General features: G+C 39.7%; 2 protein-coding genes across 2 annotated transcripts; one reads left to right on the plus strand and one right to left on the minus strand.

The window, feature by feature from the left end:
* Positions 1–227: 227 nt before the first annotated feature.
* On the minus strand, positions 228–2480 carry LOC131221888 (putative pentatricopeptide repeat-containing protein At1g03510). Its single transcript, XM_058217181.1, has 2 exons — positions 563–2480; positions 228–529 (listed from the first exon to the last, which is right to left on the minus strand). Exon 1 carries the CDS (start codon positions 2389–2391, stop codon positions 1087–1089), a length of 1305 nt encoding a protein of 434 aa, XP_058073164.1. The 5' UTR covers positions 2392–2480; the 3' UTR covers positions 228–529; positions 563–1086.
* A 13746-nt stretch (positions 2481–16226) lies between these two features.
* LOC131220675 (probable 2' cyclic ADP-D-ribose synthase BdTIR) lies at positions 16227–17216 on the plus strand. The gene has a single exon (XM_058215456.1). The coding sequence runs from the start codon at positions 16391–16393 to the stop codon at positions 16871–16873; it is 483 nt and encodes a 160-aa protein (XP_058071439.1). The 5' UTR covers positions 16227–16390; the 3' UTR covers positions 16874–17216.
* The last annotated feature ends 557 nt before the right edge of the window (positions 17217–17773 follow it).

Genomic DNA, 17773 nt, shown 5'->3' on the forward strand with positions numbered 1-17773 from the left:
TCTAAAATTTATTAAATTAATAATAATATATTGATTGGAGTCAAGAAAAGACTCGTCCAGCTCTTCGAGTCAACCCGATCCAATTGAACATTGAGTTGAGTCGAGTTTTCGAGATTTTGAACAATGCACCAGACATGATGCCATATATACTCCCTGGAAGGATCTGCACAGAACTTCCATGCAGCTAACAGCACATCATCATTCCTCATTCTTAACCAATCTGCTTGTTCAATCTCTAACCAATCTGCAGTAAGATTGCTCTAGTACCATGTCAATGTGATCGGGTTCAATCCAAATGGTCGATCGAGGAGTAGGAAATTCATCGCCTTCTAGTATGGACCAAAGGCTCAAGCAAATGAAACCCAACAAACAGAAGGATGACTACCCGCAGCAGTTGATTCGTATGCATATTTACCATCTCCTCTGCCCCATTCTTGATGGCATAGACCATCACTCTCTGTCGCCCCCCCATCAAACCATTCATCATCATGTAGGCACCAAACAAGAACAAAGGCCATCAAAGTCGCACCTCCGGATGCATCCACCTTGGCCAAAGTCACACCTCCTGAGGCATCCACCTCAGCCCACATCGTTCGAGAATGGCCCACTCTGACCTCCAATCAAATAAGCGAATCAAGATCCCATCTCCAGCATCAATCAGGAAGTAATCAACCATGGTAATAGCTCACAGCTCCTTTTTGTAGTTCAACAGCAACCCAGATCGGGTTGAAGCCGATAGAAAATCTCCAAACGACTGTGCCCACAAGCACAAGCACATGCTTAGGGAGATGCATCCACACCAGCTCAATAGAAATAACCCACGGCCCACAGGTCGTCCATCGATTATCCCTGCTGCGACGACATATGCATTTCTTGTTTTTGCTCTGCCAAACAGGGAGAGGGGTAAGGACTCTGCTATGATTTCTTTGCCTTTTCCGACCCTAATGGAATTCATTTCCTCTTGGGCTAACATAATGTGGGAGATCAATAGATGCAAATTCCATCAAACACCAGAATGCACGGGAAGCCCAATGCTTTCAATGTTACTAACTCCCCCCACAAACACATTCAAATCACCACAGCCAGTCACGACTCCTGTGATATAACCCAGCTACTACCAGGCATTCTCCTCACACCCCTCTCTTTCATCTCCCTTCTCACCTTTTCTGCCTCCTCGAACTTCCCGGCCCCTGCATAAATGCTTGCCAACAGCACAAAGTTCCCCGCATTATCAGGCTCTATCTCAAACAACACTCTTCCAGCAATCTCTGCCAGCCCCACCTCGCCATAATTCCGACAAGCACCCAATAAAGCCCCCCAAGCTTTCGCACTAGCTTCCATCGGCATTCCTCTTATGATCTCATGGGCTTCCTTCAATCTCCCTGCCCGGCTCAAAACATCGACCAAGCATGAGTAGTGATCACGGCTTGCTTCTAAGCCATAATCATACCGCATTCGCGTGAAATACTTCAAAGCCTCATCCGCCAAACCTGCATGGCTGCAAGCCTTCAACACCCCAAGAAATGCAACCCCATCTGGACGTATTCCAGCCAATTCCATTTCCTTGAAAACCAACAGTGCTTCCTGGGCCTCTCCATGGAGTGCACAGGCTGAAACCATAGAACTCCACGTGACTACATCTCTCTCTGCCATTTCGTCAAACACTCTACGAGCATTCATTAAACAACCGCACCGCCCATAAACTTCAACTAGGCCACTGCTCAAATGGGGATGTGGGTAGATGTAATTCCTAATAGAGAAGCCGTGAATTTCTCTAACCAGACTCAAAGCCGCCACACCGACACAAGCAGGCAACAGAGCAAGAACCGTGATCAGATTCGGCCTCACGCCCAAAACCCACATGCGTCTATAGAATTCCAGCGCTCGAGAAGACCCATCATCAGATTCAGACAAAGCAGCTATGATAGCATTGTAAGAAGATGCAATCGGAGAAACATCCATCTCGCCAAACAGCTTGAGCGCAGAAGCCACGTCTTTAGAACGGCAGTAGAGTGAGATCATGACATTCCAGACAACGACATTCCGTTGGAGAATTTCGTCGAACAGCTTGCGGGCGGACGAAAGGGAGACGCACTTCCCATACATGTCAACGAGAGCGGACGAGACGAAAGGGTTGGAGAGGAGGCCAGCTTTGGTGACGTGGCAGTGCACGGAAGCACCGGTGCTCGGGCGGTTGAGAGCAGTGCAGGACTTGAGTGCGAGGGGGAAGACGAAAGGGTCGAGTAAGAGAGAGCACGAGGATCGCATGTAGTGAAAGAGGGAAAGAGCTTGCTCGTTACGGCCTTGGGCGATGTAAGATTGCAAGCGCTTGGTGTAAGACAGTAATAGCTGAGATGAAGTGGGGCCCATTTTTGCTGTAATCCTGACCATTCGTCTGTTGTGTCCTGATTTGTATAGAGAACGCCCCGAAATCCTCCGGACGCGGTTTGGGTATTACCTCTGCCTATACCGAGCTTGGGATATGCTGGGGCTTTGAGGGGCCACCGTGATGTATGGCTTTCATCCCAACCGTCCATGCATTTTGCCATGTCATTTTAGATTAAAAGTCCAAAAATTAGGCTTATCCAAGTCTCAAATGGACCACAAAATTGGGATTAGAATCCTACCGTTGAAAAATCTTGGGGCTATAGAGATTTTGGATCAAGCTGATATTTAGGTTTTTCTCACGGTAAGGTGTATATGACCTTATGAATAAGTTGGATGGCAAATAAACATCACAATAGGCTTCGAGAAGGGTTCAACGATGAGTGTTAATCAACACGGCTGCCTAGGTTTACAATTGCCTCATTTTTGGGCCCATGACTTAAAATGATATGAAAAAAATGGATAGTTGGCATGGATAAAAACCATACATTACTTTGGCCCTGGAATTTGATGTGATACACTTGAGAACATATGAATGATATCAATACGCAATGCATACGTTAGGGAAGGTGAGGTTCACGTGTACCGCACTCTAGGAAACGGTGGTGGTTGAACACATTATCATTAAAAACTTCTTATGGCTAACCTTAATGTTTCCATAGCTTTTACTTGCAATCCAGTCTAATAATAAGTTCACATCAGCCTGGATGAAGAGAAAAAAAAAACTAATATCATCCAAAACTTTTGTGGCCCATTAATGGTGAATCACCACTGTTTCCTTTGATATGGGCCACCTGATAATTGGATTTGATTTACTTTGTGGATTATACTTTAAAATGTTTTGAGAAAAGGGATGGACAGTGTGATACTGAATACACACAGCAAGGTCACGGTAAAACCCGCACCATCTTTTTCTTGTTAGCTTGTTAGTACACCCACTGTCCATTCACACTTCACTATTAGCCACCCCGCTACAGAATTGATACCAAGACCTAAGTGTTGTAACGAGGTGTATTTCACTCAGTCAACCACTTAGCTATGGATCAGGGTGTAAAGCCCACACGGTCTGGAGCGAGGCCGGGTCTCACCTGATCCGCTCCTCTGGTGCCAGTCCAGAGAAGAAAATAGGAAGAGTTGACACGTGAGAAAAAACAAGATAGATCCAATGCTTAAGTGGATCCCACTACAAAAACAGTAGGAATTGATGTTACGGTTGAGATCCAAGCTGTCCATCAGGTGGGCTGCACCCGGTGGTGTCCCGAGCCAAGAACCGGGCAAGTTGAATGTTTAGAAATGGGGGAAGGGTTTAGAAAAACTTGTCCAAGACTCTTCTTTAGTAACATGTGGGCTACCTGAGGAGTGACCGGCCTGACTTTCTTTCAAAAAGAGTCTCTTTGATGCCTTTCTTGATACCAGCCATAGTACACATTGCATGCATGTGCATACATGTTCTGTTGTTGATGTCTTAAATATGAAAATCAACAAGTTCGTCGATGACAGTTTGATACTATTAAACAAACTTCGATGCCATCAAACAAACTTCGATGCCATCAAACAAACTTCGATGCCATCCAAAAAATCAGGAAAATCCATGTTTTATTACCGAAACATTTTGATGTTTAATTCGATGATATCGAAGAGGTTCAATGCCATCGAAGGTTGCTTGATGCCATCGAAGTATTATCGAACAATTGCGCAGAGTTACGCAAAGTTGCGCAAGTGCAGGATTTGTTTCCTATTTCAATTGTGATTTTCATAGAAGCTATATCATGTGCAATAGCTAGGGTGTAGTCAGGAATAGGGGTACCTCAGGGTTTTCTACTTTCATAGTGTTTGTTAACTTTGTGCAGTGGTTTTTTCCCGAAAGGATTTTTTCACGTTAAATTCTATCCACTCAATGGATTTTCCTTCCTTTTTTTCTTTCCCTTTTCTTTTCCTGTAAATATTCAAGAATTTTCAGTCGGTAGCATGGTACCTCTGTTATAGAAGCAACAAGAGCTCACGAACAGGAGATATCCTTCCGATCTGGCATTTTTGTGAATGTTATTTATGAGATAAGTGGCTGTTTAGAGCTAAATTTTCTTGTGGATCATGCTGATATTTGTGTGATCCCTTCATTCAGGTCTTTATGACCTTATCAACAGGTTGGATGGGAAAAAAAGATCCTAGTGGCTTTAAAGAAGTTTTTAAAGTTGGATATCAAATCACCACTGTGTCCTGTGGTGTGGTCTACTTAACATTTGGAAATGCTTTATTTTTTTGGATCATGCCGGTGTGAAAATGCCCTTGCATTAATTACCATTGTTGGGAAGTCTCAAACACGAGACCTTCTGCTCTGATATCGCTTTTATACAGGACAATTAACCACTTGCTCTAAAAGCTCAAACTGATAAAGCATGATGAATTAATTCATTTATCTCACAGCCCAGGCATGGGTTAGGACTTCGTCCAAACCCCCCTCGTGGGCCCTAAATCATATGGGTACCACCTCACATGAGTCACCCGCCTCACATGGGCCACCCAACCCGAGCATGTCACCACATCCCACGGGCCACCCCACTCGAGCCTGGTGTGAAAATGCCCTTACATTAGATAATCATGGAGCATTTGGTACAAGTGGAACCATGACTATTGGCCCCACCGCAGGTTGACAATGACCCGAAATATCCTTGTTCCATTTTTCTTTTTTCTAAGGAAAAGTTGAAACACACCACTTGACACTTTGATGATAAGGAAATTAAGCTATACAACCATGGGAGTGGCACCAACTATTTTATTTTAGGGTATGCTTTAATCATAATTTAGCCTGATTTTTTTATTTTTTATTTTTTACCATGAGCTTAATGTGGGATTATACATGTAATGGTAGTAGTGAATCTCACAAGGACAACAAGAAGGTGGACTCGTAAAAAACTAAGGTGGGAGTCCTTCATATTCCATTTAAATCTCTAATTTTCCTCCGAACAGTTGAGAGAGAGACACTGCTCTTGTTTGTTTCTTTTTTGTTTTGTTCTGTTTTTTTCAAGGCCCACAAGTTCCATTAGATGTGTGATCAGGCTAACCTGTATTTCAAATGAGCCACACTAGATGAAATAGTTGCGATTTACATAGTTTACCATGATGATTAAATGAAATCTACGCCAGCCATTAGATGTTACACGAATATTTATATGTAGGATCCAAAAATTAGCCCCATCTATGAGACCGGTGAGCCACAACGAAGGAAATAGTTTGGAGGGTGAGAGTTGTACTGTACACTATTTTCAATTGTGTGGTTCAGCTAAATCATGAATGGGGCTGACTTTTAGGCCCTGGGCCTAATATAGAGTGATGTGTCTAGTAGTCAGGGTGGATTTCAAATTTAAAAAAATAAAAATAAAAATAATCACAGTAGGACCCATTACCCAAGCCTCCACCCGTTTGCTCCGACTGCTCACCCCAACTTCCCTCCAGAAATAAATGATAATTACTTATATAAATAAGGCAGAGCTTAATGAAAAGCTCTTTGGATGACTTAAAAAGGCAAGGTAGCTTAATGAAAATCTTTTGGAAAAGGTACATGGAAATAGAAATTCTATATTAAATAGGTAGTTTTTGTAAACTTTTCTCTCTTTTATGTAAAATCTATATTACGTAGGTAGTTTTTGTAAACTTTTCTTTCTGTTATGTAAATTCCATATCAAGTGGGTAGCTAGTTCTCGTAAACTTTTCTATCTTTTTAATGCCTTTTCTTTTGTGGACCATCACGGACCTTTTTCTTTCTTTTTTATTTTTTATTTTATTTCTATATACCTTTTCTTTTCCAATCCATTCAGGAGCCCTTTTCTCTCTTTTTTCTTTTTTCTTTTCAGGGTACGTTTTCTTTTGTGAACTATCCGAGTGTTGTAGCCACGTAGGATGCCGGGAGAGAAAGCAAAGTACATTTCGAATTTTCAACTTCTTCAAGTGAGACATGGCTGATTGATCCAGACCATTGGTGTGTTGGGCCTTGCTGTGGATGTACAATGTCATGAGATTTTATCCACACGTCAATCCCAACATTTCAATATGCAGGCTACAAATAAACAGTTAGGTAATTAATGCAACAACAGTTGAAATTCAACTGAGGAAATTGCTCTTTTCATGAATCGATCGAACACTGTAATTTTCTAAAGTACCGTTGTCTTTCCCGCGCATATTATTTCTTTTCTTTGGGTCCTTTGTGTTTTTCTCCTGGAGAAAGGCATTGGAATGAAATCGGATTGCGCACCGAGTAACTCAGTACGGCTCTTATAGTAGAGAGTAAACTCTGTTAGGCCCACCGTGAATGTATTTGGTCTATTCACGCCGTTCATACATTTTTCCATCTTATTTTAAGAGTTGAGACCAAAATTTAAGTATACCCAAAGATAAAGCGGACCATACTGCAGGAAATGGTTGACCATACTACAGGACATAGTTGGAATAATGATTTCCACCGTTGAAACCTTTATAGGGCTCACAGTGATGTTTATTTCTCATCCAACCTGTTCATAAGATCACACAAACATGGATGAAGGGAAAACACAAATATGAGCTTGATCCAAAACTTCCATGGGCCTCAAGAAAATTTCAATGATAGATGTTCAATTCACACTGTTTCCTCTGGTGTGGTCCATTTGAGGTTTGGATATACTTCATTTTTGGGCTCAAACCCTAAAATTATCCAGTAAAATGGATGGACGGAGTGGATAAAATATATAAATCACGGTGGACCTAAGCTAGTACTTAGTTACTCAGTACGCAATCGGCTTCCCATTGGATTCAGCTTTTCTTGAGGTATCAAATACAACCAGTTGGACCAATCTAACTAGAGAACAGTAGTAGCTAAGCTTGTTGGAAGACATCTAACTTGTCCAAAAAGGATAGCCCTATGGTGAAGATCGTCAAAGCACAAGATAATCCACTCATCAAATGACACGTTTACTTTGTATCAGACACGCTACAGAAAGTGCCAGGTGACACAAGTTCATTCATCACATGGGACCCGAATGTTCTATAAGATTTATGGGCCCACATTTTCATATGGTAATCCACTTAGTCTGTCAGGTGAGAACCGTTATTTGAAGTACACATGCAAATTAAAGATCCGAGCTGGAACAGGCAGAAGCTCTGAGGGCAACTGAGGGGCCTGAGGAGCCACCGTGATTTGTGAGTTTTATCCACACCGTCCATCAATATTTTTATATCATTTTAGATTATTGAACAAAAGATAAGACAGATCTAAGGCTTAAGTGGACCACACCACAGGAAGCAGCAGTACTAAGGACACTTACCATTGAAACCTTCTTAGGGTCCACTGTGTCGATTATTTTCCATCCAACCTGTTGACATGGTCATATACAGTTGGATGAAGTGAATTTTTTTTTAAAAAAATCATTTTGATCCAAAACTTCTGTGGTCCTTAAGAAATTTTCAACGGTAGAAATTAAATTCCCACTGTGTGGTCCATTTGAGCGTCGAAAATTCTCGATTTTTGATTTCATATTCTAAAATGATATGGAAATATAGATAGACAGTGTGGATAAAACTCATAAATCACGGTAGCTCCTCAGTTGCCTCAGAGCCTTTGCCTGTCCCAAGCTCCGAACAGGTGGGGTAGTACCTAATCCGCGCCCCATAGAAAAACTCTGATGGCAACACCAATGGCAACAATGTAAAACTGGTCCTGATAATGAGGTCATGGTAATGGGGCAGGTTACAGTGATTGTGATTTATGGTTTCATCAAAGATACATACAAGGGTGGCCGCACACACAAACCTATTGTTGGCATCTCATCCATATTGTTCCTTGTAATGTGGCTCACCTGAGTTGTGTATCTCATTGATGGTTTGCCCAGATTTCAAGAATTGAGGATAGAACCTGATGGACGAGTGGATTTCACTTATACTGCATGATCGGCCCCACAAGCTTGAGTATTTTACATGCTGCATAGGTTTCATATCTGACCACGTTCTACCAAAGAGTTCCTCTTTATGATATTTAATCTGGTTTCACGTGGATCACTCTGGTGCACTTAGTTACGGTTGAGTTGTTGAGTATGAAAACTAGATATTAGTAGTTTCATAAGAATTGTGATGAATTGTTACAAATGATGAAAATGATACTGGCATGTGAAAACACTTTATCAAAGAGTATGCATACAGCCAAGAAGATTTTAAGTCTATGTGAATATAGTGCTGACTTAATTTTGGTATGTAATAATGATTTTATACTATAGTGAAGAGATTATGAACATCGATATAATTGTCCTAAGTGTGGTGAGAGTAGATGGAAACTGGTAGATGAAAGGAAGTCAAGAATTATGATGATTTTAAATTATATGAAATATGTTTATCAGCTATATAGGGAATTACAAAATTTATGAATTTGTGATTATATATGTTTCAATTTTTGCTTTCTCTTTTCCCAAACGTGTCTTCGAGTTTCAGGCTGTCATATCGAAGCTAGGTACAATTTATTTTTATGGTAAATGTGCAATTGATGAAATTGATCATCTTCCATTGATGGCCTAAATGATAATATATAGTACTTATCATTCTATCATTCACTGGAAGATAGTCGACATATTCCACCACGGATTCACCATCGCCATTAATTATAACTAGCTTTGAATCGAAAAACAAAAACCCTGGAGGTAAGTCTGGAAAAGAGAAAGTTGAACTATAGTGACATGATCTTATCATGATGATAAGTATATAGGCAGATCTCTTGTTAGTTATAAAGAGTCTGATCAAAACAAAAAATTAAAAAGCAAACTCTTATTATAAACTAGTTAAATCACCTATCTTTTTGTTGCACTTGGATGCATTGTTTGGAATGAATTGCATTAATTAATTTGTAAAAATAACCAAATTGTAATTATTCGAGCATTCTCATTGTTGGACCTTTTATATGTAGGGCATATTTGATTTTCCAATTACAATTATAAATAGTTGTAAATGGATCATAATTATTTACTTTTGTAATTTGGTTGTCATATCCTATGCATTTGACTGCAATGATGATTTTGTTAAATTGTTTGTTTCACCTTGAAATTACCCTAAAAATGGTGGGTTTGTAAGGTAAAAATGTATTGATTACATTTTACTTTACCTTTTTTTACAAGTGTATTTGACTCTTGATCTAAGTAACATAACTCCTTGCTAAAAAAACACCTAGAAATGCTAATATATAGTGGCTCATTGAACTTGTATTTTATTGTAAATTAGAAAATCAAATAAGCTCTTAATGTATGAGTTTGTGTCATTTATGAGTGCCCATGTAATAAAAAGAAACTTTTAGAATTTGGATATACTTTAATTGTATTATATTTTATTTGATTTGAAAAAAAAAAAAAGTGGATTATAATGATTTTAGATTGTATAAAAGTTGTTTATTAAATGTATGGTGCCTTATGGTGATTTTCAATAATATAAAATGTATTCATCAGGTGTATGGGCAAAGCCGTAGCCCATAGGCACCAAAATTCAGCTATTTTTTATGTATCCAAAACAAATTCGACAGCCCTAAGCCGTCAAATGTAAATTTTTTTTAAAGCCAAATTGTTGGTTTTGTGTTGTCGAATAATGAGCATAGAACAAGAACTGTCAAATTTTCCCCCCACCAACAAACTCATTTGACAGTTCCCTCGAAGCGACGAAAATAATCGATGGCTTTTATCGACTGTTATGAACCGCTGAATTTTTTCTCCACCGAAACTCTTACTAGACAGCTTGGCGAGATCGTGCGAAAATGATAAGGTAGTTTTGGGCTGCTGAATTATGTTTTCAACCGCAAATTTTTTTACAGCCTTTCTCGACTCCCATGTTATTTACCGGCCATTAGAGAATGGGACCCACCTGAATTGCCATGATTGGTGGCATGTAGATGGAATTCCATCTAAATATATAACTTTCTTCTCCATAGGCCTAAATAGTCGATCAGATGACTAAGGAGTGCGAAGCCTAAGAAGAATATGGACTATTGTTGTATCTCTTATCAATCATCTACGTGTAGCCCACAAAATGAAGTGTTGGGATTTTCCATCTATAGGTAAGCCTAACACACTAATGCCCTGAATATATGAACCATGAACCTACTTAGGCCAACTGAGACCTAGATGTTCCCACTTGACGCCACATGTGAAAGAATCAAGCCTACTCTATGTCAGCACCTCAAATGAGCCCTAGTCTTGCCGAAAATTTTCTTAAACATTGGATGGGGTACTAGGAGGCTCAATGCTAGTTTTGAACCGAATTCGAGTCAGTTAAGGCCGTTAAATCACTGTTAGCCCCACTTGACCCCAATCAAGCCGGAATAGGGTCTACTCATTTCCACACCTCAAACTAGCACCGTTCGCTCGAATGTTTGGGGACTCATCGGCATTTTGACTTGAATCCGAGCCAATTAAGGCCAAATGACTTAAATTGACACCACTTTTATTATATATATATATAGAAAATTATAACACATGCACACACACCACCACACACTCACGCCGTAGTGGGATTTCATCACATTTGGGTACTCAAACCCTAGACCAGGTGTTGAAACTCCTAATAGTCTACCACCAGAGCAAGAGCAAGGACCCTAAATTGACACCTCTTGACCTCACCCAATTCGGAGTCGAATCTACTATGTTTCAGCACTTCAAACTGGCTTAGTTCGAGCCGAAATTTTGAAATACATAGGAAGAGGTCTTATGACGCTTTACACGAGTTTCGAGCTGAATTCAAGGCAGGTTAGGGCACTGAACTCTTATCGACCACCCTTGACCAGACCACAACCAGAATAGGGTCTAATGTGTTTTGGCACTTCGAACAAGCCACATTTGGGTGAAAATTTATTCTAACATGTAGGAAGTGCTCCTAAGAGGCTCGACGAAAGTTTGGAGCTGATTTGGAGGGAGTTCAGGGTCTCCTCGGTTTTTATCCTGCTTGATCCCAAAGTAGTTGGAATAGGGTCTCCTCGGTTTTCAGGCCTCAAAGTAGTTCCATTTGGGTTGAAATTTCACTGAAACGTTAGACGGACTTCGAAGACATTCAAATTAAATTATTTTTTTTTTGGAGCCAAATTCAACATAGTTAAGGCCATAGAACCCTAGTTGACCTCGCTTGGCCATAACTAAGCGGAAATTGTAACTACTACATGTCGGTGACTCAAACAAGCCCTATTCGGTATGAACTTTGTCCTCCATGTTAGAACTTTGTCTACCATAATGTTTCCGTAATGTTTATTTTCTATCCAACTTTTGATAAGGTCATATAAACCTAGATGAATGGGATGAAAACAAATATAAACTTGATCCAAAACTTTTGTGGCTCATAAGAAGTTTTCTATAGTCAACCACCACTATTTCCAATGTATGGTACACTTGAGATTTGAATGTGCTTCAATTTTAGGCTCATTGCATAAAATAATATGGCAAAATACATAGCATGAATTTAGAATATTAAATACATCAAGGTGGGCCTCATGGTAACAGCCGCACAATCTTGAGTGAGGCAGCCTAGCACCTAATCCATAACGTAGCTCTTACTATGGGGCCACCTTGATACATGTATTTTATGTGCACGTCGTCCATCCATTTTGCTAGACTATTTTAGGACATGAACTCAAAAATGAAGCAGATCCAAATCTCAAGTAAACCATACCATAAGAAACAGTGGTGAATGACCATTAATAACTTATACATCCATCCATTTTGAGAGATTATTTGAGGACATAAACTCAAAAATAAATCAGATCCAAATCTCAAGGTGAACCATAGCATAGAAAACAGTAGTGATTGACCACTAACAACTTATAATGAGCCAAAAATCTTTTGAATCAGGCTGATATTTGTTTTTACCCTTCATCCAGCTTTACGTGACTTTATCACCACCAGGTATGATGTCAAATAAACATAAGCAAAACATCCTAGTCACCTTGTATACGCTTCATATTTTTGGGCTCGTATATTAAAATGGATTGGGAAAAGGGATGGATGGCGTAAATATACAAGGCATACATACAGGTGGCCCCCACGGTCAGGGTACCACCCACATTTTAACATATATGAAACCCAAATTAAAATTTCCAAATCCAGGTTCCCAATATAAATGTATCATAAACCAAAAACATATCTTATTTAATTATTTTACCATCAGACTGTTCTATATTTATTGGACAGTTATAATTAAAAATATAAAATGGTCCATTTTAATAAGTAGTACGTGCATAAATCAAAGGCTAAGAAGTGTTGAACCAATTTGATTTTTGGGACCGTGATTTAGTGAAAGAGGCTCCCACACAGTTTATCAGTTAATTTGAGTTAGTGAATGCCACATGTACAATTTTGGAGTGCCTGCGTATCAAGCGTCATGGGCTGCCAGAGTATTAAAAATAATAATAATAAATTCCCCTAACCATGTAGCACACGCACAATTTCTGGGTGCCTGCGCAGGAACTCTCAGGTTCAAGGCATCCACATGTGCCAACCTCGTCACATGTCCTGGACTCTCACACATGTGCCACGTTTCCACGTGATTGATTAGAGCTACTAAATATATGGAGCATAACGAAAATAATTGTTTATTTCAATGTCTCTGTCTAACTTTCCAGAATTTGGAATATATTGAAACGTTCGCCGTACCTGTGACTGTTTTACTCTTCTTAAGATTTGAAAATGAAGACTCTGACGCTGAAAGGGCCACACATTCGACAAAGCCCACATTCTTTCTGCGCAGCTTCGGTGGATGGTTGACTGTTGAGCTTACCTTGATGTATTTTATCATGGGCATTTGTTTGCTGTCATTTTCCGCACTACATATGTAGGCGTGCATGTTAGAATTGAAATTGCGTGCGGCTTTAAGTTAAACTGAACAATAATAACCTCAAGTGTCAAGATTGGTAGACACGTAATGTATGATTGAGATCTGATGAGATTGGTCGTCTATTTAACCACTCACTCAATGTATAAAATTGTATTAGAAGATATTCAGATGGTGGGGTTCGTCCTTTGATGGTGGGTTACTCATTTGCCTTCTGACGCAGGGGAGGACGTGAGGTCGAGCACCGTCTTCCTCAAGAGGATATATAACTATTCCAAATCCATGAAACTTCTCTAGACTCCTCACAGAGACTTCTCGAATCCACGAGGAAAGAGAGCAGAAAATAGAAATAAATTCTAATAAATTCGAAATTGATTAATGAATGAATAAAAACGAGTTCACAACTCTTTAAATAAGGGTACCAACCAATGGGAAAGAAATCAGAATCAAACTACAACTAAAACTCCTAGAATTCGCGACTTACTATAAATAGTAAACTTACTATTTATAGACGGTCGTGATGTCTACTAGTGCGCAAGGTTTTCAGCCAAAAATAGTAAGTGTCCTATTTGGCTTCACTAAACCGTTCTCCTAACTATTCTAAGCTCTTTTCACATTGGGTGCAACTCCTAATGCCCGACGGATAAAGAGTTATAATCAAACTAAAACTTACTATTTATAGTAAAAACAAAATTAAAATAGGAAAACGACCATCGATCCGGGGGTTTTTCGCAATTTCGGGTTGCGCAACCCGGCATAGCGGGGTTGGTTGTCTAAAGTAGCTCATTCTACCCCAAAATCATATATTTTACGTCAGATAACTCATTTCGGATTGCGAGATACGCCCGATCTAAGGTCCGATGGTCCGGATCACTTCTGTCGCCTTTTCTAATCCATCTTGGCTATGAAACTGTCTGCGACCCGCTCTACATCACCTTCCGTACGAAAAAACTTTTCGTTACAGGTGAATAGAAATGAAGAAGGGATTCTTATAGTCGGTCACGAAAAATAGCTGCAAAATACCTTTTTAAGTGGTGAGTTAAATCCAGCGTACGAGCATAAAATTAAATTACAACTAAAATTTACAAGTTACTTGGTTACCGCTAAAGATTACACTATGAAATGTAAACAACAAGCTGAAAAGTAAAAGATTACACCAAGAAATGTAATTTACTTGACAGAAAAGTAAAGATTACACTATGGAATGTAAATTGATTGGTAATTGAAATATTATTGAAAGATAGATTTTGGTTTGATTGAGTTGGTATGAGACGGAATCTTCCACTTGCATTCCTCTTCTATGTATAGTTTTAATTTGGTCATCTAAATCATTTTCACATTCTGACGGTTGGCATAACTGTTTACCACTACTTGGCTTTCTAAATGCTTCTCACATTCTAACAAATGTTGTAATCGTTTAACACTATTGCCTTTTGGAAACTTACTTGTCACCCGTCCTAGTAACCTCCCCAGGCCTTTTTGGTAACCCGATCGCATTCCGCTTGGCCGCTCCATCAAGCTCCTGAATGACCATCAACCACTTGGTTTGCTTTCTGGAGAACTATCAAGCGCTTGATTGATATCCTGGATGGCCTTCAACAAATTGGCCTTCAACCGCTTCTTTGACCCCCTGGATAGCTATCAACCGTTTGGTTAATTGCTTGGTTTGCTTTTGAATTCCTCCAAACTACTGATTTTCTTGTCATCCTGTCGGCTTTGATTCCATAAAATGCACTCCAACATTCCTAGAGATCTTTAACATGTAATATCCTTCCATTGTTATAACACATGTTATTTTCAATTGGATTTTTGAAAAACGATCAAGAATACAATATAACAACATTATGTTAAAAAAATGAAGTGTATCCAAATCTTAGTTAGATTACACCACATAACATAAACAGTAGTGGGATTGAATGCCCACCATTAAAAACTTCTTTAGAGCCACCAAAATGTGTATTTACTTTCCAACCTGTTAATAAGGTAAAAAGGACCTAGATGGAGGGACCACACAAATATCAGCTTGATATAAAACTTTTGTGGACCACAAGAAGCTTTTAATGGTAACACTTTTCCCCGTGGTGTGGTGCACATGAGATTTTGATCTACTTCATTTTTGGCATCATGCACTAAAATGAGCTGCCAAAATGAATGGACGGCCTGGATGTAATAAGGTGGGCCCATAGTAAGGGATCCACCCACCTAGGGGGATCCGGTGATCCATCGAAGCCACGTCCATCCTTTCCACTCTCTCAAGGTGGGCCCATTTTGACAAGCCCAGTCCGGGCAATGGAATAAAAGCCCCACTAATTGGAGGACGGTCAGGAGGGCTGTGAACGTTGACAGATTCTCGTCACGACCAGACAAAAGTACGAAAAACGTACGAAGAGGGAGACACGTGAAAAAGAGCCTCTTGTTTTACACGTAATAACCCGTCCATTCCAGGCATTTCATTCCTCCATCGTGTTTGAAGGGTTCTAATGCGCGGGAGCGGATTAGGTGTTACCGTGTAACACCACCCACTAAGGTGTTACCCTTATTATGGGCCACATATTAATTAATTATTATATATCCACGCCGTCCATCCGTTTCTTAAGATCACTTTACAATATGGTACCAAAAATCAAGCAGATCGAAATCCCAAGTGGACCACATCATATGAAAAAATGGTGTTTGAGTGCCTCACCGTTAAAAATTCTCGATTTTTGTAATGTTTATTTGCTATCTAACCTGTTGATAATGCCAAGAAGAACTAGATCATGTGCTAGAAACAGATGGACGGCGTGGATATACAAAATTTACACCAAAGTGGGCCCCACACAGTTAGGTAACACCCACTAACGTGCAAGAAATTTCATTAAATATTCTATCAACGGGCCGGGCATTCGGGCCAGACATATTCAATTTCTAATTTCAGACCCGAGCCAGGCCCAATAATACTGTTCTCAAACACGCTCTTTCTTTCTTTTCTTACGGCACAAGACAGTTGAAATCTTGAAATTCAAGTCCCAACACACGCCTATCTCTCTCTATTCAAATTAATGGCAGGAACATACAACTCTCTCTCTCCTTAAACATGGATATAAATACCAGAACTACATGTTGCCACCCTCCATATTCCAAAGAAAACTACAAAAGCAATCTTCTCCTCACAAAGAAATAACAAAGCAAAAACCCCAACTATCACCAAACAATGTCCATGCAAAAGTTTCTATCTAACCAAATCACATCACCTCTTCGGCAAATAGCCAGAGGAAGGTTGGCTCGACCCTGCGACGTCTTTATAAACCACCGTGGTGTAGACACCAAGAAGACCGTTGCAGGGCTACTTCACCACCGTCTCTCTCATCTCAACATCCACTCTTTCTTGGATAGTAAGAGCATGCAACCCGGCGATAAGCTATACGAGAGCATTGGCTCGGCTATCAGTAAATGTAAGGTTGGGGTCGTTGTATTCTCTCCTCATTACTGCGATTCGTATTTCTGCCTACACGAGTTAGCGCTTTTGGTCGATATGAAGAAGAAGCTCATTCCAATCTTCTACGACGTCAAACCTTCAGAACTTCAAATCATGGCCTATGACAAGTCCACGCTCAAAGAGCTGGTGAGGTTTAGGAAGGCATTGGAAGAAGCTAGATATACAGTGGGGCTTGTGTTCGACTCGCAGAACGGGTAATTACTTTAAGTTTCTTTCACTTCTTTTTACAAATCATAGGAATGTCTTCACATATAAAACATTCTTAAAATAATGTCAGCTGAGCTTTGGCATTTGACTTAGGGGAGGACGTGTTGAGGTCGAGCAATGTCTTCCTTTGGGGGATAACTATTCATAATCCACCGAATTTCTCTGGACTCCTGGCAGAGATGCCTCGAATCCACAAGAAGAGATAGAAAATAATTTTAATAAAATTCGTAATAATTTGATTTATGATGATAAACAAGCTTACAACTCTTAAATAATAACATAGACCCTAGGAAGAAGTTTCAGAATCATACTATAACTAAAACTCTTAGAAATCGTGAGTTACTATAAATAGTAAACTTATTATTTATAGACCGTCATGATTCCTACTAGTGTGCATGGTTTTCAGCCAAAAATAGTAAGTGTCCTATTTGGCCCAAACTTGATGTTCTCCTAATTTTTCTAAGCACTTTTAGTGTTGGACACAACTCCTAAAGCCCAACATATGAAGAGTTACAATCAAACTAAAACTTACTATGAATGGTAAAAATGAAAATAGAAAGAGAATTCGACCGTCAATTTGATGGTATTTTGTAAATTATGCATGCACAACCCAGAATAGTGGGGTTGGGTGGCTAAAGTAGCTCGATCATCCTACCCCAAAATCATATAGGGTATGTCCGATGGCTCATTTCAGTTTGCGAGATATGTCCATTTTAAGTTCTGACGGTCCGGATCACCTCCATCTCCGATCGGGCCTTTTTTGGTCCATCTTAGCCATGAAATCATCCACGACCTGCTCTACATTAGATTTCTTCTTACAATTGAACCCCAAATCAAAAAATGAGTTGACAGCATAGACCCATCGAAATCAAAATTTAAAAACTCAAGAGT

The sequence above is a fragment of the Magnolia sinica genome, chromosome 12, assembly GCF_029962835.1.
Source record: "Magnolia sinica isolate HGM2019 chromosome 12, MsV1, whole genome shotgun sequence".
Taxonomy (NCBI): Eukaryota; Viridiplantae; Streptophyta; class Magnoliopsida; order Magnoliales; family Magnoliaceae; genus Magnolia; species Magnolia sinica.

Excerpts from the sequence above, each read along its gene's own strand:
- LOC131221888 (XM_058217181.1), bottom strand. The coding sequence starts at position 2,391 with ATGGTCAGGATTACAGCAAAAATGGGCCCCACTTCATCTCAGCTATTA.
- LOC131220675 (XM_058215456.1), top strand. The coding sequence starts at position 16,391 with ATGTCCATGCAAAAGTTTCTATCTAACCAAATCACATCACCTCTTCGG.